This window comes from Haliotis rufescens, unplaced genomic scaffold (genome assembly GCF_023055435.1).
Source record: "Haliotis rufescens isolate VD_foot unplaced genomic scaffold, xgHalRufe1.0.p SCAF_14, whole genome shotgun sequence".
NCBI classification, from domain to species: domain Eukaryota; kingdom Metazoa; phylum Mollusca; class Gastropoda; order Lepetellida; family Haliotidae; genus Haliotis; species Haliotis rufescens.
The window spans coordinates 16,398,155-16,422,860 of record NW_025963824.1 but is presented as its reverse complement, the minus strand read 5'-3'; the positions used below and the strand labels follow the sequence as shown (position 1 = coordinate 16,422,860).

The 24,706-nt window shown below is 38.8% G+C and overlaps 1 protein-coding gene and 1 long non-coding RNA gene across 2 annotated transcripts; both read right to left on the bottom strand.

Moving 5' to 3' along the window:
• Positions 1 to 802: 802 nt before the first annotated feature.
• Positions 803 to 1,384, bottom strand: LOC125379133. Its single transcript, XR_007220594.1, has 3 exons — positions 1,298 to 1,384; positions 1,097 to 1,137; positions 803 to 887 (listed from the first exon to the last, which is right to left on the bottom strand). It is a non-coding gene; the product is annotated as an uncharacterized LOC125379133 (long non-coding RNA).
• Positions 1,385 to 2,396: 1,012 nt separating this feature from the next.
• Positions 2,397 to 24,502, bottom strand: LOC124152570. Its single transcript, XM_048395430.1, has 15 exons — positions 24,434 to 24,502; positions 24,153 to 24,197; positions 21,197 to 21,282; positions 20,860 to 20,925; positions 19,322 to 19,424; positions 18,243 to 18,337; positions 17,979 to 18,047; positions 15,908 to 16,052; positions 8,872 to 8,969; positions 7,542 to 7,610; positions 6,594 to 6,702; positions 6,112 to 6,233; positions 4,374 to 4,509; positions 3,452 to 3,724; positions 2,397 to 2,464 (listed from the first exon to the last, which is right to left on the bottom strand). Exons 1-15 carry the CDS (start codon positions 24,450 to 24,452, stop codon positions 2,397 to 2,399), a joined length of 1,503 nt encoding a protein of 500 aa, XP_048251387.1. The 5' UTR covers positions 24,453 to 24,502.
• Positions 24,503 to 24,706: the final 204 nt, after the last annotated feature.

Below are 24,706 nucleotides of genomic sequence, written 5' to 3'. Positions count from 1 at the left end.
TTAATGTGGGACGAAAGCCGGAAGTGATGCAGGTCTTAGAAGTTTACCACTTTGTTGAAACCCACGAACACGGGTATGGTGCTGACAAACCTAGAAACATAATCGGGGCGAACCGGGATTAGAACCCACAACTCTGCACAGCGAATTGTGGCTCTTTAGATGACTAGGCCACCCGTGCCACCCAATATTTAGACACCGATGGTGTTTAGAGAGACCTAAAGAGATGCAATATTTAATGGAATATTATATGAAAACCAACTTTACATAAAAACAGTATTATAATTATTAATTTATGAATGATAAATGACAGGACAATTAACACAGATCTTTTCTAGCAATTAAACATTGATTGGACCGTATACACAAATTATCAGATTACTGAACCCAGAGGTATGAACAAATTGAGAAACGCATTAAAAATATTAAAAAAAAGAGGTTATATGAGAGTCGTTGTTATTCAGTGTTAAAAAATCTTCTCTGTACATGCAACTTTATGATATATGCAGCAATGACTGAAAAATGGGAAAACATGAAATTTGCTGCTATGGCGGTTATTTTTTAAATCGGTTCTAAATTCTATGAGATACATTTAGAAACATGAAAACTGGGATCAATCATGCCAAGCTTCAGGTTCATATAGAGGCCTTTGACGTTTTGAGGTGATATCGAACATATAAAAGTTGACGATGGAAAGACCGACATACGTACAGACCACGACAACGCAACACATTACATGCTCTCCTGACTTATGTCAGGGGAGCTGAACACTTAGAAGCATGATAAGGACATACTGAGGGACAGAGGAGATGTTGCTGCTGAAGACGCCAGGGAAGCTGCGATTGTTGACGTCAGAGGGATTGAAGTGGTACTTGATTGTTGAAGGTCCACTAAAAATCAAATACAAATAAAGGTTTCATATAATCACACAATATGGAATCATATGGTAATTCGGAATGCTAACAATTCCTTATTTATATTTTTATTAGCAAGTCAGGAGGATTTATAATAATTTCGTCTCTGAACAAGTTGTACTTTAAGGTTATTCCTCTCTATATCACATGTTTATGAAAATGTAAATTTGATTGTAGAGACTTACCCGTCATGGAGCCATTTAAGAACAGTGCTTTGCCATTAGGTCTAAACATAAGAATTAGATCAATAGAAAACTGTTCAACTTCAGCATATTGCACAATTTAATCTTCTGTATATGTCTTTTATTTGTTACCATCATAGTTGGTGACAAACATTATTATCAATATATTTATGCTGCACAAAATGCACAGAAAAAGCAGCATACCTGATAAGCCACGTGACCGAGCCAGCATCTGTATCAATAAGACCAACTTTCCTTGCTGAAGTACATATTAGCGCACCCTATACCAAAATGAAAGAAAAGCGTATTTTTATAATAGCAAATGTGGATATAACAAATTGGTTCTTTACATTTAAAATAAAAGCGTCAAAACACTTCCCACATCCAATAGAAATCGATTGTACGACTCCGACTATATCAGGAGCATGTGTTTATGGATCACTATCAAAAAGTGATGTAACCAGGTGTTCGCGGAATGTGTGTGTTAAAGTTCGCGAAAAACAAATCTTTTACTATTTCAAATTTTGACAATTCAAGTATTAAAATTATTGATTTATCCAAATGCAATTGGAACAATATTCCATAATTAACCGGTAAACGTTTGACAGATCAGTTACATATATACTGGTGTGTGTGTAATATTCGTGTTCCATCTCTGTTAATGTTATGTTTGTTTATGTATACTGTGCAATATTCTAGTTCATCGAAAAGATTATTATAGGTTCGGCACACATATACATTGTGTCAATACTTTGCCTTTCCGGACATTGTTTTATCTACCGTGACGAATCATATATGTATATTTTAAAATAATCAATACACTTAAAAAAACATCAAAATGTCCAGTCGTTCTGTAATCATGAATTCCATAGCTTTATTGTCATAGTTCGAGCTATACACTGGCAAATCAGTGAGCACTCGTGACCTTATAAGTTAAGGAAAGAGTCCAGGAGTGGCAAGTGACATCGTCAGTGTTACAACAAATGAAAAGCAAGTCACCCATATGGCACCCTGGGGATATACAAATCGACGATACTTGAGATTTTCCGTAAGGTTGTAGGGACATGTAAAACACATTCAAATTGATATTTTAAGTGGGGATTTAACTCCGTCAATAACGAGGTGAGCTCATGATTCGTAGCGCCTTGATTCGACTTCGATTGGTGAGCTTCCATCAGCTGTAACGTACCCAGGGACTGTGGCTGTCATGTGAAGTTGTGGAACGTTTTTCTAAAGGTCTTCCCTAAGTTACCACTACTTACTAAGTTAAGAAATTTTATGTATTATGAGTCAAATACACATCTTACCAGATCAAACTCAGTGCTGATGGGAGATAAATCAGGCTGTGTGCTTCCAGGTGGACAAAGGGCACTGAAAAAGAAAAACTAATACTTATTTTCACAAGAATACATACACATTTAACAATATAGAGTTATCAAATCATCAAGGTTTGAGGGTCAATGGTTGCATCCATTAGGCGTGCCAAAAAACTACAGTGTAGGGTTCGAATCCTGATTCGCCCTGATTTTGTTTCTGGGTATGTCAGCACCATAACCGTGCTCGTGAGCATCAACGGTCTGCGTTACTTCGGGCTTCCCGCCCATATTAAGCTGACCCGCCGTGATAAAACTGAAATAAACTTCAAGGCGTCGTTAATCTCACTCACTCATCGTGTTTTGCCCAAACAAATGTAAATGGGCAATCACCCTTCTTCGGATAGTCTCATTATGTAGTACTGCATATAAATGCATTGGGACATAAAGGTTTAATGTGTTGAGATATGTCTACACACGAATCTTGATGGACTGACTGATGGGATCACACAGTGTTTTACGTACTGGAATGCTTTCAATGGCGTGGTGCTGATATTATGAAATGGAAGGTTTTCCTCAAGCAGCCTAGTTACGTTGCTTGCAACTGAAAAAAAAAGTTATTATTGTCAAAAGTCTTATTCGATTGGTTGGTTGTCATTTTACACGACAGACAGCAAAATTCTAGCTATATCATGGCGGCCGGCAAGTAATCAAGTGTCGGCAAGATAAACGAGCAGTTGTTGGCAGCGTCACACGGCAACAAATCAAACCGTGGGCTTCTAACCAGAAGTAATTGATTACGCTTGGCGCCTACATTAAAGTGCTCTCCTACGTGTAGACAAGCATATTCATTGTGCAGGATAAGCTTCATTATTGAAACGGCTCATATTTTGTGTCATCGAAAAGTACAATTAACTCGAAGGAAAACATGGTATATGGTACACTAGTTTATTTACTGGAAGAAACAATTGTTTAACAATCGTACAATCGACTATTGGCAGATATTTCTTAGGACTATGGAAGGAGCTTTGTCGCATTTATTTACCTATCTGATAGGCTACAGCTGATGTGTGCCCATTTGTAGCATTACAGATATAGACACCATCATACTTCAGCACGTTGGCCTCTGTGATCCCAATGATCAGTATCTCGACAAGACGGAAGTATCGATACGACTTATCAGCGCTGATGTCTTCGCCATATTTACTCAAGGTAACAGAAGGTGAAGGAATCCCTTCTCCCACGCATTTCAACCTAACTGCTCTCATTCCAGGGCTGATGACCACGATTGGAGGCTCTCCTTTCACAGAAACTGGTCCTGCAATAAAACATAAAATCTGAACCATAAATTGAAATAATGTTTAACCAAATCAATAATAATGCCCAATAATAATGATAAAATGCCCATCGATAGAGGAAGCACTATCGATAATCTGTTCAGATCGAATATAAGATAAAATGTCGTGCAGTTTCCGATAATTAAGTCACTGAGATAACTCACTGAGGTCAACCTATGATACAGCATGGGTATGGTGCGGACAAACCAACCAAGGAAAACACAGGCAGGACGAATCTCAGATTCCACCCCACGAGTATAGGTATCTGGCACGTCTAAGGCTGAACTCTACACAACGAATTGCGGCGTCTTCGACAGCTTGAACCCCGTGTCCCCTGTGGTGTCGAAATCAATGATTGACGTCCTGCTGTATTTTTATCGACAATGCATCTGTAGGACATAACGTTGCTTCAACTGACCAATCAGCTTTAAAAAGGCCGCATGTGCAAACGTCAGAAAAAAATTGGAACTATTTTATGATATGATCATTAAATATGTTCTGGGATAAAATATGATACAAATAACCAACGTGTGAACGAATATCAATTGCAGTTGCCATATGTGTATGTATGTGATGCACTAAGTATATATATGACTAGAAACAACAAAGCATATCTTGTCCTTAAGGCACCTATAACATGCAGATGGACAATGCCCTCCTTGGTTCCAAGGGTGTTGTTAGCGACACATCTGTATATTCCCTCGTTTTTCTCGTTTGCGGACGATATCGCCAACGTTGATCCCATCGGGTGGGCATTTGGGTTCCCCTGTTGAGATGTGAAATAGCATGACTAAAATATAATTTTAATATTTGCTTTCAACTGTACATGTACGTGTGACAATAAGATACACCTTCAAATATACAAAGACAAACTTTTGTTCACATTAGGACAGAGCATCACAAACCTGTTCCTGCTCCATATCGGTTGGCTGTATATAACCTAAACAGATTAGTAATCCATATTTTATAAAAATAATCCATATTTTGGTTACATGATGACACTCAATAATATATTAATACAGCTTCTTAAAATATGCACTTTAAAATTTGACTGGTCAGTTAGTAGAAATGTAACGCTTTAACAATTCACGATTACCGGTTATAAATGCAGGCTATAAATGCAGGTACTTGCTTCGCAATTATTACAAGATCACCAATGGGATGATGATTTACGCATGTTTGAGTTGAACCTTATGCCAAGATTGATCATGTGATATCACAGTGGTTATGTCCCTTTCAGTAGTATCATTATCAGGGTGACAGTTGGAAATATTTTTCTTAATTTGAAGTTTACACGATATATGTTTTTTTTCAAACGGACGATAGGTCGGGCACGTGACCGCGAAATTGACGTTCATACGTTTTTCACGAGACTGTGCTCTTGAAATGATGTAAACACTGACGAACTAATTCCACATTCCTGGGAGAACCACTGGGAATTCCCTTGCACGAAGACATACATAAGCGTTGTTTCTGATCATTTACACCCTTTAATCTTGAAATAAGCGTTTTAGTATGCAGTGAGAAACGCGAGAGAGTTTGACTGCATGATCGTTCACGAATATACCCGCTACGACCCATCCTAGTGAACAAAACGAAGAGATGCACATCCAAACTATCATAGTATCGACTCGATCCGTGTCTAGGCTAGTCCTAAATCCTTTAAGGTAAGGAATTGTGATACAAATATAATAAGAATTGACATTCACTTTGTGTGAGTTCATTGGTTTATGAACCTTCAAAGTTTGAGAGCCACAAAGTGATCAATTCTTGAATATATAACTTCTAACAATCTTAAAATCACAAGGCCGGTCGGGTAACCTAGTGGTTAAAGCATTCGCTCGCCACTCCGAAGACCCGTGTTCAATTCATGACAGGGGTACAAAGTGTGAAGCCCAGTTCTGGTGTCCCCGACGTGATATTGCTGGAATATTGCTAAAAGCGGAGAGAAAATCAAACTCACTCACTCACTTTAGATCATGCCTTAATTGAGAACAATCTTTTGTTCATATCAGTTCAGAAATATACTTCAATATATTTGCAGTGTCATGGTTATCAAGTGACCCTACATCCAATCCAAAAGGGAATGGTATGCTTACAACAACTGTACATGTGATTTGACAAACATAAACTGATTCTCTCTCACTCACTCACCATCACCCTCCAACCCAAAACACCTCCACTCACTCACTTTTATCTTTTTTTACGACATGAAACAAATGTCTGACGTCCATTGCAACCACTATTATTAAAACTAGTACAAAGTATGTATTGATCTGTACTGTGTTCACACAAAAGGCTACAAAACGGTTTGATCTTAGTCTGTTGTTCAGAGTAGCTGTGATGTTATCGTTCAATGACTCCCTACCTGTTTATTATATGTCCATGTGACCGATGGCTCAGGATTGCCGGTTACATTACACAACAGAAGAACAGTTTTTCCCACGATGACGTTTACAGTCTGGTTCGTGTTCATTATGTCAGGGGCCACTGAAACACACATGCATCGTTTCAAGTTGGATAAGACCTTTATATGATGGCAATATATCACACGCGCCTCTCTTGCATAACTAAAGAATGGCAGACACACATACAGATTCTTAGTTGATATGTATTACAAATGTCAATCAACCTGCCCCACAGTCTGTATGGGAATTTATTTAGCAATAGACATATACTGTTTTGTATTGCAGACAATATTGTAACATTGTTTAATATACAAAAAAGTATGTAATTATAGTGTCTCCATGTTAATGTATTACAAGTATGCAAGTTACCAAAGCACACAATCATCTGCCATCAGTGTCTGTTTTCAGGGGAAAAACTGTTTTGCATCAAGTCATAACTTACTTGGGATCAGAGAAGAAGGTTTCTTTGGGTTGACGTTAGCGTTACAGCGATCTTCATTACAACAGCGGAACCCTGCTTCACCCAAAGTCGTCATGTGGCCTACACACTCCTGGAAAATATACACAAAGAGTGTAATGGCATATTCTGTGATATTTAAAAATTGTTGGCAACATATGTATGATAATAGCAAAGAACAGAAGAGATTGATGTTCGCCGGATAGTATAACTTAGATTTCTGGTGGGGCAGGACATGCTTACCAATTTCGAAAACACCTGAACTGATTTTTCAGTGACCCATTCATTCATTCATAATATTGTCATGGCGTTATAATGCTATTTTACGCCCAATGGAATCGTTTTCAGCGTATAATCGAGACTGATTATTCTCTGACGTTGGGTTTTATATTTTCCTGAAATGGGTCAAGTTCACTGAATTCCCCACGTTTCATCAAGAAAATGTTTTGCCCGAAACCTTAAATTAAAAATGTATCTTACTTCTTTATCTCTACACTCGCAAACAGAAGACGTAAAATCATAAAATGCGCTATCGAGTCACTGGTTCCATACCAGATTATCTTGACTTGATTGTTAACAGGCCGCCGTTGTAACAGGAGTATTTCTGTGCAACATCAGGCAGCAAACAAACACTTGTTTTGTTAAGCACATTGGTAAGTGGCAGGTGCCACCGGTAGGGCAGGACATGCTTACCCTTTTCGCGAAATGCTGCTGTCACGACTATTATGCCTTATACACAGTGGATGATTTTGGCAGATAAATGAGACTGGGTATTCTTTGGCGTTGTCACTTTTTATTTACAGAAAGAATGTGATCCTCCTTTTGGCTTTAAACGTTTCACATATTCACATGCATTGCTGTGCATGATGGTGTGTGTTTCAGTGTTCACCACAATATCATCATTTACTACATAATTGGGAAATTATTACTTACCGACTTCTCTTCACATCCTAGTTCATAAGAGGCCAGTCCAAACCTGAAGACCTTTCTTACTGAGCAATACTGTTAAGAAGAAATAAGGGGGTCTGTTAGCCTTTGCGATGTTTTTAAAGTTGAACCTCACACCCTTAAAAACATACCTCTTTTTCGAAACACACCAGTATATCAGAGCAAAAACATATACATTATTTCCATTTCCACGATATTAATATCGCCAAAATGGTACACAATTACTTTTTGTCAATATTACTTTTGGATTAAAATGAAGGCTTTTCAACGTTAAAGAATAGTAGAGACCAGTGAATCGCATATTGCCTGGCACAAATTATCTCAAATGTAAACTAGATTTGAATGTATTCGAATTTGAATACTATTTTAATTCCCTTAAAATAATCATTTTTATACATTACATATCTGTAATCTGGTATATAATTCCTAGGGAGATGTCATATCTCGTGTCTTATTTACAAGAACTCCTGACAATTCGAAACCATTTGGAATATAAGAATGAGTGAGTGAGTTGGGTTTAATGCTGCTTTGCACAGTATTCCACTTATGGCATGGTGTGTCATCTTAATGTGGGAGGAAAATCCGAAGTAATGCAGGTCTCAGACGTTTACCATTCTGGTGGAACCCATGATCATGGTCCTAGATAACCTAGAAGCATAATCGGGGCGAACTGGGATCCGAACCCACAAACAGCTAAAACAAAACTCTGACAAGACAATCGACAATACGCTAGCAGGGAGAACGGTATAGCCCAGTGAGCTAACAGAATTCTGCTTTCAAAAACACGAATAGCAAAGTAAGTACTAAACCCATACCGGAGATGTAAGTACCAAAGAAAATGGCTGAATTTAAGCTCATCAAAGATATCATTTAACATTTACAACTAGATATGTACAATTGGTAAGGTGGCAGAAATGACCATAAATACGTGAGAAATATTCACAAGGGACTGCATAATCTCACTGCGGCGTGAAAAAAAAGACACATTCAATACAGAGATGACATGTAACAAATTATTACATGATTAAAGTATGGGAATAAACTACTAGAGAATAAAATGTACAGACAACAAAATATGTAGTAATAAGCTTATGGACATAAAGACACCGAACTGTACCGAGTTGTGCCGAGCAGTGCCGACCGCTGCACAGCAATGAGAAGGCTCTACGGTCACTGGACTGTGACGAGCCTTGTTTTACGATGCGGTGACAAAATGTCATGTTTATATTGAACATCTGAAGATAAAGTCTGCTTCACTAAAGATTTGTTCAAATTACCGAAATAACCACTTATATAAATAGAGCAGTAGATATACCTGGTCTGGTCCACACTCTGTCTCGCTCGAGCAAAAGGCTGGCTGTTGGACAATCGCACACTTTTTACATTTTATGTTCCTCGCTCTGATTGTCGTTGCTGAAAATATCAAGAATAATTTCATAATATACGTCGTTTATATAACTATAAATAGGGATGTACTTGAGGACCATGCCTGGCGCGGTGGCTAAGTCGTTGCTCATACTATGAACCACTAGCTTCTCTCTTTGTGATATAGCTTGGATAGAGCTGACTACGGCAAAAATAGAATATTTACCCAATCATTCCTGTTTTGAGAATATTTATGCATGACACTTGAATCATGAAGAGGACCTTCAATTTGCTAAGTACATAGCAATATGTAGTGAGTGATTGAGTGGGTTGTCTTTAACGCCGCTTTTAACAGTATTCCAGTTATGTCACGGCGTGTCAGCTTAATGTGGGAGGAAAGCCCGAAGTGATGCAGGTCTTAGACGTTTACCACTTTGGTGAAACCCACGAACACGGGTATGGTGCTGACAAACCTAGAAACATAATCGGGGCGAACCAGGATAAGAACCCACAATCATAGGTTTCTGGCGTGCCCAAGGGACGCAACTCTGCACAGCGAATTGCGGCTCTTTAGATGACTAGGCCACCCGTGCCACCCAATATTTAGACACCGACGGTGTTTAGAGAGACCTGAAGAGACGCACCCATCTTCTTTTTATGGAAGATTATATGAAAACCAATTTACAGAAAATCAATATCATAGGTCTGTGAGAGGCATTTAGAAGTGATATACGTAAGGAAGAGAATCTATGGATGTCAACTTCCTTATTATGAGGAACACAACGTTTCGGAGTGTATGCTTACTCCTTCATCAGGTGAGCGTTCATTATCGATATTATAGTTATTTATGTATACATAATAAATGACAGGACAATTAACACTGGTCTTAGCTAGAATTTAGACGTTGGGCCAAAGTTGTTTTAAAAATCTTCTAAAACTCAACACTCAGTACCTCCCAAGCAGCATTAAACGTTTTTTACCAAACGTATCCAGTTTAGATGCCACTTTGCATCAGATAAATGCTGCAAGTTGCATTCACTTTGATCTATAGTTTTGGACGGGCACTTTGTAGTACGGCCAAGGCAATATTAGGTGTTTCACCATGCATTTTTTTGTTAAATCTTGTGTGATTTTTTCCACAGATATGATTAAAGGGATTTTCATTTTCCCAGAATTTGCAATTTAAAAATAGGCCGTGTAAATGGCCACGCATAATGATGTGTAACATTTCAAATAGTCTTTGCCTTATCACATACATACAGTATTGAGGACATGCTTAAACGCTTGATACCAGCAATAAATGCATCTCATGCCTCGAGATTCATTACTTCGATCAATTAAAACCATAAGGTGAAAAGCACAGCAAAATAATGACGAAAGATAATTTTGGCTGAGATAACATTGATGTGTTGTTTATTAAATAACAAGTCAGGACAAATTGGGGATGAGTGCCAGAAGAGCCTGTTTAGGCCTCCAGTGACAAGTTTGAAGGACAAATCACTTGATAATCTACAACTGTATCCACGGTTTTGACCTCTGTTGTGCCTTGGTCACTGAATATATAAAGCAAAAATATCAAATCGCATACATCATTCCAATGTCATTTGGTAAAGCATAGCATTGTAGGATGTTTATTTTAATTTCAACTTATTTAAATTGACCAGATTGTTTTTGTAATATACTATTCCAAAAAAGAAACGCATAGGTGTTTCTGAATTTAAAAAATTCCTCTGATCAAAGAATATGTCAACTGAATCGATAAAATATGTTATAAATCTGTTTATAGGAGACTTCTATGCAAATCTGTATTTTACAAAAACACCAAAACGCAAAACGTTGTGTTTGATAAGACGTTTTACAAATTTCTGAAAACACATCACCAAAACGAAACCAAACTCATTTTGCACGTGCAAATTGGGCCATGAGTTGTATGCTGTATCTGTCTATAAAATGCCATGTCGCATTTGAAATGTGAAATCAGTTCTGAAGAGTTTCACGACGGAATCATTATGCCACGTCTAGACGCTGCGACTCGCAATATCGCCATTGGAAGACTAGAGGCTGGCGAGTCGCAATCTTCAGTTGCAAGACGTCTAAATGTAAGCCAGAGTACGATTTCTCGACTCGCAACACGCTACAACCTTACGGTACCACAAACGACCGTCCACGCACCGGAAGACCTCGAGCCACCACAGCAGCTCAGGAACGCTACATCCGGGTCCTCCATTTACGTGATCGTACTGTTACAGCTGAGAGCACAGCGGCCAGGGTGCCTGGACTTCGAAGGATATCGGGGCAAACAGTACGGAACAGACTGACAGAGGTTGGAATGAGAGCCCGGAGACCCTACTTCGGGAACGTGTTACGACGTCAGCATCGCGTCCAACGTCTCCGCTGGTGCAATAACATGTCGGCCTGGAACTTACGAAACTGGAGGCGCATATGGTTCAGCGATGAATCTAGGTTTCTTCTACAGCGACGGGATGGACGAAACAGAGTTTACAGACGGGTCCATGAACGTTATGCTCCTAACTGTGTACGTCAAGTGGACAGATTCGGTGGAGGAAGCGTCATGGTGTGGGCGGCGATATCCTACACCAACCGTACTAATCTTATCCATGTCCAAGGAAACCTGACGGCTGTGCGCTACAGGGACAATATTCTTCAGCAACACCTTCTCCCAGTTATTGACGTCCGACGGGAGTTATTCCAGCAAGACAACGCCAGGCCACAAACAGCACGTGTCACCATGGAGTATTTGGCAAATAACAACATTCCTGTGCTCCCCTGGGCATCTCGTTCCCCGGATCTCAACCCCCTAGAACATCTTTGGGATGAACTTGATCGGCGTCTACGTCAGCGTTTACGTCAACCTCAAACTCTTCAGGAGTTTGCTAAATTTCTTCAGCAGGAGTGGAGGAGAATTCCTCAACCAGTTATACAGCGTTTGATCCAGTCCATGACGAGGCGGGTCCGAACTGTTATTCATGCACGTGGCGGACATAACAGATACTGACACTTCTGTGGACGCTGAACAAAATCATGACTGTTTAGCCTGTGGTGATCATTATTATCATATACACACCTCGTTCTGCCAAATGCACGTCAAATGTCATGCTCCTGAGTATGTTTGTTGAATAGTTATACACGTTTGAATTAAACCTTTGTCTCTTCAGATTTCTGCCTTATGCGTTTCTTTTTTGGAATAGTATATAAACAATTGGTGGTTGCCTCTTCTTTCCAGAAAAATAGCATTGAAAGCCCGTTAAAATGTTTTGCCATCAGCAGAACTATTAAATAACACACAGAGTGGCAATAATACCCTGATGTCCTTAGTTCACTGGGGGATAATGTTTGAACATTGGCACATAAGTGAATTTAAGTTTACAGAAAACTGAATATAATATAACTATCACTATTTTTGTTTCCTGAAGATGTTTGCATTATTGCACCAGACATATCTTTCATCGGGTCACCACTCCTGTCAGTGAAGCTTACGTAAATACAGAAATATAACCATTACCTGAAAGAAACAGAAACAAAAAAGTATCATATTTTCAAGTAAATCAATATTGATCAATCGCATTTACTCACAATGTCATTAGTTTCAGTATTGGCCACTATGGATTTTATTATTATTTATTATTATTATTATTATTATTATTATTATTATTATTATCATTATTATTATTGTTGCTGTATAGAGCTCGAACAGAAGTTTGTTAAGGCCTAGAATTTCGAAAAGATCTCAGCTAAGCTAAATCTTAACAACTTACGTTCGAAGATAAGATATCTTAAGTTTAAGATAAGATACTTTTTCGAAACTATCATAAACCTGTCGCAGATCGCACAAGGATACGATAGGTATCGTAACTCTGACAGAGAGCTCATTTGTGTTAAAGATTGAAATAACGAGGTGTTTCCCAATGACGTCTGGGGGATTTCCCAGCCGCTGACAATAACAACATGGAGAAGTGACACGGAATTCATGATCATATTGTTAGGTCACACTGTTTAACACGCACATAATTGAGTGAAATTCTGTACAATCCTACATATGTCCAACATGTAGACGTTTTGTTCTTATGATAAATGATGCCATGACTACCCGAACACAAATAGCACTCACGTGCTGTGCAAAGGCATTGTTCAAACACAAGAAATGTTATAATCAATAAGCGTAGTGTTACCACACTATAGCTCCTAGAATTGAAATAACGTGCAAGCAGATACTTTACTATTTTCCCTTCAAATGGTCCTCCCGCGACAGCGCAGAACTTTATGGAAACACATTGCGTTAAAAGTCAAGGACGAAAGTAAGGGACGTTATTCTAAATGACTATGACTAGACGTGACCTTTGATTGAACAGCAGGCGTTCAGCATTTAAGATGTGTGTTCAAGTCTGATGATACGTGATACATATATACCTACATATAATGTCTTTTTCTGTCCCTTTACACTAAGTAGAGCTAATAAACTTATTTGTCTGATTTGATTTAACTCTGGCTTAGGAGCGAAATACACTGTAAATATGTCAAATCTATTTCAGAATGTAGTTCGATGATGTTTGGCTGAGGATCATTTACTAGTATTTGTCCGTTTACCCTATACTTTACAACAATTTTATTGTCTGAATGGTCTCAAGTATCTATATTTCTTTAACATAAAACGGGTAGATGTACAGTTAAATATTAAAAAGATCAGAATCAATTAATATTTTGACTCGGTATATTGAATGCAAAATTCAAAGATTATTGTGTTGTGTCTAATTTTTATTGATCATTAAATTTCATTCAATAAACGTTTTCTGCGAACATAAACTGGAAAGTGAATTTTGGACATTCTTCAAACAATGCTTCTGTTTGACGACAATTAAACCCGAACGAGCATGGGAACTCAATTTTTATTTGATTTATAGATACGAAAATCTGTGTTTAACTTTTGCTGTCAAAATTTCAATAAATTGTTAAATATAAAGGAATACGTCCTTAAGCCGTTTATCACCTGTACGTACGTTGTTTCACACTTCTTCAGCATGGATAGAAATATATTTAAGCTACCGACTCCATAGTCATGTGGATCGCTGTCGCGATTAAACACATTCCTGACGTGACATCATTGAAGAATTGTTCTTGTTTTCGAAGTGTCAGATTGTATCGCACAGTTTAACAAAATGAAATGACACTGTTTGAAGCAGACAAATTGTTTGGCAAAATATCTTTGGCAAAGTATGCCGCCATCTTGGATAAAGATAAAATAAACTTATGACAGGTATGGGGCTATCTTAGATTTACGACAAACTTAAGATATCTTAGGGCGACAATAGTTTCGAAAATAGGCTACGATAGCCTACGATTTCCTTACGATAACTTTACGATTATTTTAGGGCTACGATTGTTTCGAAAATCTTGGCGCAGTAACTTTACCTCTTTACTGTATGGAAAACTCATGATTCAATTACTAATAAAAAAATCGCTAATGTTTGCCGAGTTTCTAAAAACACTGATAACTATTTTCAAATAAAAAATATACAAAACAATTCAGTGATAGCAGTCGAATGTTAAAAACATAAATACCAACTATGTATTATGACATAACCTACCAGTATAAGATAAAAATCCTTAAACAATTGGGAGATACCGATTTGTATCTGATTATTTGATGTGAAAACAAAATAATAATATGGTATACCAAGATATTTACCCATGTTAATAAAAACATTTACACCTTACTAATTTTGGAATTATTAATAAATTGGTATTCTATATTAGATAAAAACAGAAAGGTCCAAACTCTTCAAATATGTATTGACAACCTAACATTTCACGACCATTTCGTACCTCACTTACTTTATACAAATCGCACCCTTAGGTTTAGGTAACTGCCTGAGGTAGATAAAAAGGTTAAAGATAAAATTAATATTATTTAAATTTTTTTAAAATATAATAATTGCAGGCGACCATGCTATCAACCACCCCCAAACATTAGCAAAAAACATCCTGATGTTTGAGTGGTCTTTGGACCGTAACCTATTGCTTTCCAAACTCAATAGAGTCCTCCCTGGTTATAATGCCACCTTTAAAAATTCGTCCAGCCGAAAATGTGGCATTATAACAAGGTTGGCATTATAACCAGAGAGGTGAAAACCAGACCTTAATGCCAGACCTTAATATATAGAGGATGAAATGTCATTTAAGCTTATAGAAACGGATAATTATCAATAACATCAAACCATTTTTTTTGTTCTTTCAAGAACGTGAATGGTGAAGCTTTACATTGTACAAACACAATAATTACAAAACGTACCGCAATAATCGAGGAAAACATTACTCGTGTATCGCACGAGCTGGTGTCTTCTAATATCGCGTCGTCTCCTCGAGGAGAGGAGCCGGAAGATAGCCCCTTCTAAGGAGACGTCGTCGCTAAGGAGCAGCGTCCCTTGATCAAACTTCACGAAATGTGACACAAAGGCGACGTTGTAAAGTCGTTGGGCCAGTCTAAGAAATTCGCCGGCGACATAGTCAACCATTGCCAACGCCATAATGATGGAGTTTAAGTGCATTTTTTTATATATTTAAAAGTTAATCCTAAGCAAGGCTGTATGACATAAATCTATTTTGTATTGAGGAACAAACTAAAATTGATATTATTACGACTCACTAGGGGAAAGAGAAGACTCTTTGTGCTTTACACACTCAGGATCAATTACTAATTTGGAATAAACTACAAACAAGGCATATTTTACCTGCTGATTAACACAACAAAGCTTTACTTTGCCCCGCGACAATCGGTGTTGCGAGTTAGTAAAGGTTAGGAACAAATGGAGAGGATTGTCCATGCAGTTGGAACATATTCAAACCGGCAAGAAGACGTTTCATGACATACATCGTTAATGAACCAATGAGAGAATGTTGTTTATCGTCGCACTCACTGTGGTTAAGTTGGTTTAATAGGCAAGCAGTTCAGTTACATATAGGCCACGTACCAGGCTGAGATGTGGTTGTAGCAGGTTGAGTTGGTGCTGGCGTCAGGTGGTTGTTGTTTTCATGGCTGTTACACAAATCATCATTACAGCATATGAAGCCTCCATGAGAGAGTTCATCCACCCCCTTCATGTGTCCGTCACATTTCTGCCAACATAAGACGTCCTCAGAAATACACATATCACTACATCAGCTGTGTTGTAGTGGTCATTTAACTGGAACAGGTAACCATGAACTGTCACAAAATATGTATAGCCCAATACCATTAATACCCTTGGGGTAGGAATATAGGTCCCCAGCAACCCATGCTCATTGTAAGAGGCGTCTGAATAATCTGGCTGATCAGCCACGGTGATGCATGCCATCGTATCCCATATTGCTGCGTGCGACGTAAGACAAGAATCAAACACAAATAACATTAAGTATGGGAATAAATGTTTTGATAAATCACACTCGTTTGATATTTCCACAATCTAAATGTATTCGTGTTATTTTTCCGTTTTTCACATTTTTCTTTTAGAAAAACTGCGCGTACTTCCACGTGTAAGGGACCTACGGTTTGATTTTCTAAAAATAAATTGACCCCTGAAATTTTTGAAGATGATAATTATGCTTCAGATTGTTGAAAAAAGAAATTGCCTGCCACATTGTTGCAAGCAAGGTTTCTTTAAAAAAATCATTCTGAAATAAATACTACCTGATAGTTATGGTCTGAAGGCTAATGCATTCAGTGTGCTTGACATGTTACATTCTTCCTGATATCACAAGTAAGAGTCGTGCAGGATAACTACATGTGTAGTATGGAAACCTATTTGCCTGTGTTTGTCAAGAACCTTTTAAAATGTGTGTTACCTTTGTATGTAGCAAGGGCTACCTTCAGATATTATCTTTTGATGCTAGTTTATGAGTTTCTTCTTAATCCCACCGAAGGCGTAAACTGTACACGTCGGGATTACATGGTGTTTATTGTAGATAACAGTGCAGGGTTGGGTTCTTCCAGACCGAGGTAAAGTGTTATTCATATTTATTTCTAGGTAGCCCTGGCCATAAATGGAATTTCTTTCGATCATGCTTTGGGGAAGTTCGTTGACATGTTGTCTATATTCTGTGTCTATTTTATCATGTTTTATCCATACCACAATGTTATCATCTATGCCACGATAAGAACGTAAGAAGTACCTGTTCTACAAGTTAACCCACAATCAGTGATAGGGCGCTACTCAATTTGTAATGATGTCAAGTAGCCTTCTATTGATACAGACTTTATCTTTTCAACAGGCACAGTGTAAATGCACCACATGCACATTAAAGCACCCATGCCAAATACAGTCATATACTTATTATCTGTTATCTTCAACTACACTGTGACATCACATTCAGTAACTTTCCTCCCACATTAAACCGACAAGAGTGATATGACCGGAATGCTGTTCAAAGCGGCGTTCAACACAACTCACTCACTCTCACTCACATTCCATAACATGAAATATCACAGTTGAAGATCCGGGGTAGAAGAGATCTTCAGGAACCATCGTTTGCCGTAAAAGGCGACTATGCTTGTCGTAAGAGGCGACTGAAGGGATCGGGTGGTCAGGCTCGTTGACTTGGTTGATGCATGTAATTGTATCCAAATAAGTGCGGATCGATGCTCATGATCTCAATCACTTGATTGTCTAATCCAGATCCGATTATTAACAGACGGCCGTCATGTAGCTGGAATATTGCTGAGTGCGGCGTTAAGCAACTAACAAACAAACAAGCAAGTAAACACAAACATGAAACATAGTATCAAACAATGGAATAAACTTCATGAATTACAAAATCGAAACACAGCACACATAAATATTACACTGCTTAACACAGTCCGTCATGTACATTGTTAAATACCACTGAAGTACAAGGACTATCAATAAAGGTCATAAACAGTGGACACGATAAATCCCCGATTCCATGTAAAATGTGAATGATCACCGACACAAATAACCTCATCCACATACGGACTCTACTACTCTGACACAAACCGTGGTCGAGGTATTTGTGTACATGTTATATATGTAAGGCTGAATTACTCACCGTCTTCTCAAGACAACCGAGGTCATAAAACGTCATTTGAAACTTGTACATCTTCCAAATGGAGCAGTACTGAAAGAAAGGCGTTTGATGTTTACACTTTAGTCTCTGCAAAAACAGATTTGTTGGTTTGTTACTTTCTAAAGGAGTTTTCATTGATACATTCTGTTTTATTTTTTGTATACCTCAAAGCATTTTGCCATACAGAATGACGTTAATTGAACAGGTACATTGTAAATGGTGGTTAAATGGTGTTCTTGTATTTACCTTGTCATGGCCACACTTGGACACTGTGGAGCACTGGCTGGGATGGCGAACTGCCTCGCACTGCAGACACAGTCGGTTACCTCCCATAGGAACAGCTACATAGGGGAAGATAGGTGACATGAAAAGGATGTACTAGCTCCAGATACGTAGTACCAGACACTAGGACAGCTAACAATGGGGGAAGATAGGTGGCATGAAAAGGATGTACTAGCTCCAGATACGTAGTACCAGACACTAGGACAGCTAACAATGGGGGAAGATAGGTGGCATGAAAAGGATGTACTAGCTCCAGATACGTAGTACCAGACACTAGGACAGCTAACAATGGGGGAAGATGGGTGACATGAAAAGGATGTACTAGCACCAGATACGTGGTGCCAGACTCATGGACAGATAACAATGGGGGAAGATAGGTGACATGAAAAGGATGTACTAGCTCCAGATACGTAGTACCAGACACTAGGACAGCTAACAATGGGGGAAGATAGGTGACATGAAAAGGATGTACTAGCTCCAGATACGTAGTACCAGACACTAGGACAGCTAACAATGGGGGAAGATAGGTGACATTAAAAGGATGTACTAGCTCCAGATACGTAGTACCAGACACTGGGACAGCTAACAATGGGGGAAGATAGGTGGCATGAAAAGGATGTACTATCTCCAGATACGCCATGTTGTCCATCGGAAGACAAGGTCACATGTACGATTTATATGCATATATGTTTCAAAACTATGTCATCATTTTACTAAATATTATGTACTGATACACCAATTGCTTTAATGAGCGAAATATGGACATGGTCATCCTAAATTTTGTGTTTTTCATTATTCTGAAAAAAGTGTTTTAAGTGCCTTCATTAAATCGTATTAAGTGATTTACAATTGATAAGTTTCGTGTCAATATAATTTTTATTGACATGAAACCCCGTTTATCCGTACGTTCCAATATATTTTGTCCTGTTCAACGAAATGTCAGGAGTTATGCCATCTGGATCGTATACATTTCATACACCTATGGCCCTGATTATAAGGTCCCGGACTATCCAGGTTTCACTGTATATGAATCTGTCACTCACGGAGTCCGCCACACAGCTTGGAGTTGCAGTGGTCGCCGATACAACATTCCTCACACCCGTGCGGGCTGCTCCCGCCTGCCACCGACCCTGTACCTTGACATAGCTGTAACAAACAAGATGCACAGCAACATGGATATATGCAACATGGCTAAGGATCAGACACACTTCAAGTGGAACAGTGGGTGGGCATGGCTTCACACTCTACGCATTATGTCAGTTATATCACGGCGGGTCAGCTTCATATGGGAGAGAGGCCGAAGTAATACTTTGACGAATTAGCCTAGAAAGACAAAATAACAACAGTGGTGCTGACAAACCTAGAAACATAATTGGGCTTAACCTGGATTCGAACCTACGATTACAGTTTTTGTTGCACTCATAAGGGACGCAACTCTTCACAGCGAATTGTGGCGCCTTAGACGACTGGGCCAATGTGACAATGCGTTGGTAACGAGTAACGTTGCTATGTCCACTTTGCAACTCAAGAACAGCTGGGTAGAAGTAGCTGATCAGGACAAATACAATATGAATGCTGAATGAGAATTACATTAAAATTGCTATAATTTCACCTCTATACCTATTCCTATGGGTACTATTTGGCTTACGGGTAAGTTTCGAGGTTGTTATAGACTGTAAACACTTTGTACCGTCCCTCCTCTTTATTGTTACAATATACGAAGTAGGATTAGACGAAAGTGTCAAATAACGGTTATCAATAATATAGTATTTCTGACAGTCTACATCATATTCATCATAAAAGACAATGGGAAAATGAAAACTGTTCTATGCAACAAGATGAAGGCAGCGTAAGTGCTTGAAGTATTTTAAGAATAGGGCCAAGCAAACAAGAGGTTCCTAGATACACGGCCTGGTCATATCTTGTAACAAACCCTACGTGATGTGTTACGACGCGACTGAACCCCTGGGGTTCTTGTCCAACCAGAGAACGCACTGGGAGACAGGCATATTGAGTATCGGGAACATACGTTTCATGTATGCACACTTGGAGACAAGCATGGGGTACTGGTGCTATTCTGCCCTTGAAAACAGATTGGGTATGTATGCGTAGTTAGAGGCCTAAGCTCGCCTCAGATACAGAAGCTAAGCATCGGGTACTGTGCCCCTACCCGGCCAGTAAACACTCAGGGCGACATGCATCAGATATTGTGCCCCGTTCAAAGCCTGGAACGCACGGAGAGACAAACATTAAATAATGTGCACCTGTTCTTTCCCTGAACACACAGGGTGAAGGGCATGGGGTAACGAGCTCCAAAACACACGAGGAAGCAAGTACCAGGTATGTACCCTGAGCCCCTTTGCAGCCCTGGAATACGAACGGAGAGACAAGCATTGGTAACTGTCTCTGTTCAGCCCCGGAAAACTATGTATTAGGTACATGGAACGTATCCCATCCCGGTATACACATTGAGAGACAAGCGTGTAGTTCTAGAACATACGACTGCTTCAGTCAAAACTCATAAAATTCCCTCAAACATTCTAAATAGAGTTTTCCTCATATACACAAACTAAGTAACGACCTGCTTCTTTCTGCACCCTGCCGTGTACTGCGTTGGGCTGATTCCTGTCGATGACGCATAGCATTGCTGAAAAGAAACACGCAACTGTGTTAACAAGAGGACTAAACGACCAAGGGCGAGTCCCATGCCCCAAGAATTAAAAACGGTATCAATATTAACGGCTGAATAAACAGTGTTATCTACAATATTAAGCAATGTTCTTGCGTGATTAAGAACAAGTTATTGATGTGTTTGCACTTGAAGCTGTGTGTCAGCGTGATAGGTTGGGAACATCAATAAGCATAGTATGTATATGAGATAGTTCACTCAATTTTAAAGGAACAGACGGTGAACTTACTTCGTCGTCTTGGCACTTGATAATCTCCCTACAAGAAGCAGGTTTCACAGCCTTGTCACAGTCATAACACCAGGGGCCCTCGCATACTGGGGAAACATTGACATACTATGATACACATATGTGATGTTTAAAGAACATAAAACTGTACTTGTACCAGAAAGATATTTGAATAGTGACAATGGCAGTGTTTCTATAAAATTAAATGTAAAGTTTTGCCCCTCAGGACAGAACGAGGGTAGACTGCAATCTCCTGGATCATGTTTACGTATATTTCCTATTTCGTATTGATCTGTAAACATTATATTGAGCTACGTAAAGTTTATTTGCCAAATTTATATTGGAAATTGTATTCAACATTTCCTACTATCAATAAATTCATAAGTTTTCTGTGTACAACTAAGGATGGTTTATTAACGTCTGCAATAGCGTGTATATTATGCATTCAAAATATATATATGACGTCTTCACATTGCATTTTTGACATTGCTGTTCTTGTATGGGCCAAAGGCTTTGACACAAATAAACTATTTTGACTTGACTTTGACCATAACTCATTCCAAAGACATTCTTTTAATACATACACACATTACGATTTGATTAGTTCATGTGTAGGACATGAACTGACTTCCAACATCTAAAATGCCCTAAATATGTTTTCTTCAAACTTTGTCATGATATAGAAGAATGTTCTAACGATATGCACTGTACATACATGGACATTCTTCCATGATACCTACGAACACGTTACACGATTAATGATTTTCAACTTGAATGTCATCTGTGTAAATCCTATAGGGGTTTACATAACACTTATGAAAGTTGTTATGCGCTAAGAAAGTCATATTATACAAGCACTAGTGCCTTTCCTACACTGCGACTATGGGCATATGTTAAATAATATTGGGCAATGTGATAACGTAGTACTGAGTATTGAGGTCAACTGAAAAGCTTTTCTATAGCTCAGACTAATATACATAATTAACTCATCGGAAATGAAAGTAGGTAGACAAAGCACAGCAAGTTCGAGACAGAATCTGAATCTGTATTGTTTTAATTATTTTAATTGGTTCATAATGATGATCATTTTCATCCTAAATAAACACCAGTATACTTTAATTTTTGTAAAGCATGATCAATCCGTTTTGAGTTTAGAACTCCTAAATTATAACAATATGAATATGATAAGTAGGAACATGATCCTATTTACGTAAAATTTGATTTTGAGTAAATATAATTTGAGGCAACATTAAAGTCAGTATTTGTCCTGGCCCTCTCTGCAGCACTGAACGCACGACACTTCAGGGGCATGCAAGAGATTAAACGTCAAAGTATCACCCTTTGAACGCGATGACATACATCTGGTAAAGCTTGCTCAATATGTTCTACTCTGTCACCTGTCACCTGTTCGGACGCCTACGTCCCAAACAATACAGTGGAGTGAAAGGTGATTTGACTAGCAATGGTCGGTCACTACATGTATATCCTGCTGTGTGTAATCCGGTCGGCCCTGTGTTGTCTGGCAATATCAGCCGGTAACCCAAGTCAGGAGAAAGGGCTCAGCAAGAGTTGTAGCATCAGCCCGTCAGGTTTCCTTCAACCAGTGACAGTTGTTTCTCCGGTCATACGTGGCTCCACCCAACACTGCTACATTATGACCCCAAACAGGTTTCTGGGTACACTGTAATGGTGGCAAGGTGGTGATGTTACATTATTACCCCAATAGGTTTCTGGGTACACTGTAATGGTGGCAAGGTGGTGATGTTACATTATTACCCCAACAGGTTTCTGGGTACACTGTAATGGTGGCAAGGTGGTGATGTTACATTATTACCCCAACAGGTTTCTGGGTACACTGTTATGTTGGCAACGTGGTGATGTTACATTATTACCCAAACAGGTTTCTGGATACACTGTTGTTGGCAACGTGGCGCTGTTACATCTCAGTCAAATAACGTTCCCACCAGCCTTAAAACCCATCCTGGTATGTGCAATTTAAGCAGCTTTTATCGTAGGGCGATGGAATAAATGAATGAATGAATATTGTTTTACGACGCATCGGCAATTTTCCAGCTATTCACAGCGAGCGTAGGGCGATGAAAGTCTTATCCCTTTTCAGTTTTCGAGCCGAAACAAGCAAAAGCAAAAACTATTAGTGCTAATGTCATTCGAACCGAGTTTGTTTCCCGGGGTCTGCCTCTACCCCATCCGATCTGTCCACTACCACTGTGACGGTTAGGGTCCATTTGACCGCGAACCTGTACTTTTTGATTATACATAGTAAACATCACCATTGGCCATCCATTTCTAAATTTTCTGTAAAGTAAAGGGTCCATTAGACCGCGAACGTTATTATTTTCCAAAGTAAACAATGTCAATTGCAAGCCATTTCTCATTTTATGTAAAGTAAACCTTTTGTGAGAGAACTAGAACATGCCCGCGTCATTGTTCCGCTGTACAACAATGTCTGCACTGACAAACAAAATAGAAATGCGTGTACTTCCAATTCATTTACCCATATTCACTTACCCATAATTCCCATAGACTTTTCAGAAACCTATTACCAGTTAATTAGTAAAATCGCATTTGGATTAATATTTCCAGGCATATCTAAGAGATCTGAAGTCACATGGTTTCACATAAATATTGCACTTCCTAGTAAACTTCTGACGTTGCTGTCCATTTGAGTTATGAGGAAGTACTGTGTTGAGAAGGTCGAGTTGATCGTGTTTAACACAATCATACACGTTACTTTAACAACCAGCAAACACAAACACTAACTATATTCACGTATAGATAAGTATGGTTCTAGAGAGCCGTGTATGTGTAATTGATTAGATACATGCTAGCAAGTGTACTTCGGCATTACTTGAACATTAAGCTGATCATCACACTGCCAACTTTATAACAATGTAATTTGTTGTGTAATTAGTATGTAATGAATTTCGTCAACACAAACCTGCAACGTTGATGCATCCAATAATCACAACGCCCAGTATCAGCGCTGAAAACAAAATGATAGAATTACACACAATTTCAACAAACACTGACTTATAATAGACTTTTTCAACATGATTGGCATGGAAACGCCAGAGCGATTTTTGAGATATTTCAATTACAATTTCACAAGTCGGGAGGCCCTTTAAACTTGATACTTTAAATCTGAGATATAATTAACTGATTTCACCAATTATAATGTCCTCGGAGGAGGGTGTATTTGATAGTATTAAGGTAACTTACCGGCAACGTGACTCTGCATCGTCCCCCTGTACCAGCACGTGTGTGGCTCCGGTGACAAAGGTTTTTGTCTTGCCAAGCGACTTTATCATTTGAGGTAAACTGATAACGACGTGTGTCGGGGTATCGATTGAGTTCAAACACTGCACACTGCACACTGCACAGGGCAGACGTGTTATCTTTTTCAAGGACTTTCTTACTTTCGACATATGTTCCGATGGCTTTGGGTTAGAGCCTTCCTGTGAAACCCCCCGTGTGTGTATCATTTCTAAATGC

Excerpts from the sequence above, each read along its gene's own strand:
- LOC124152570 (XM_048395430.1), bottom strand. Across the intron at positions 16,053-17,978 it reads TCGGTTGTCTTGAGAAGACG|AAATGTGACGGACACATGAA; the intron begins GTGAGTAATTCA and ends TTATGTTGGCAG. Across the intron at positions 7,611-8,871 it reads CAGAGTGTGGACCAGACCAG|TATTGCTCAGTAAGAAAGGT; the intron begins GTATATCTACTG and ends TCTTCTTAACAG.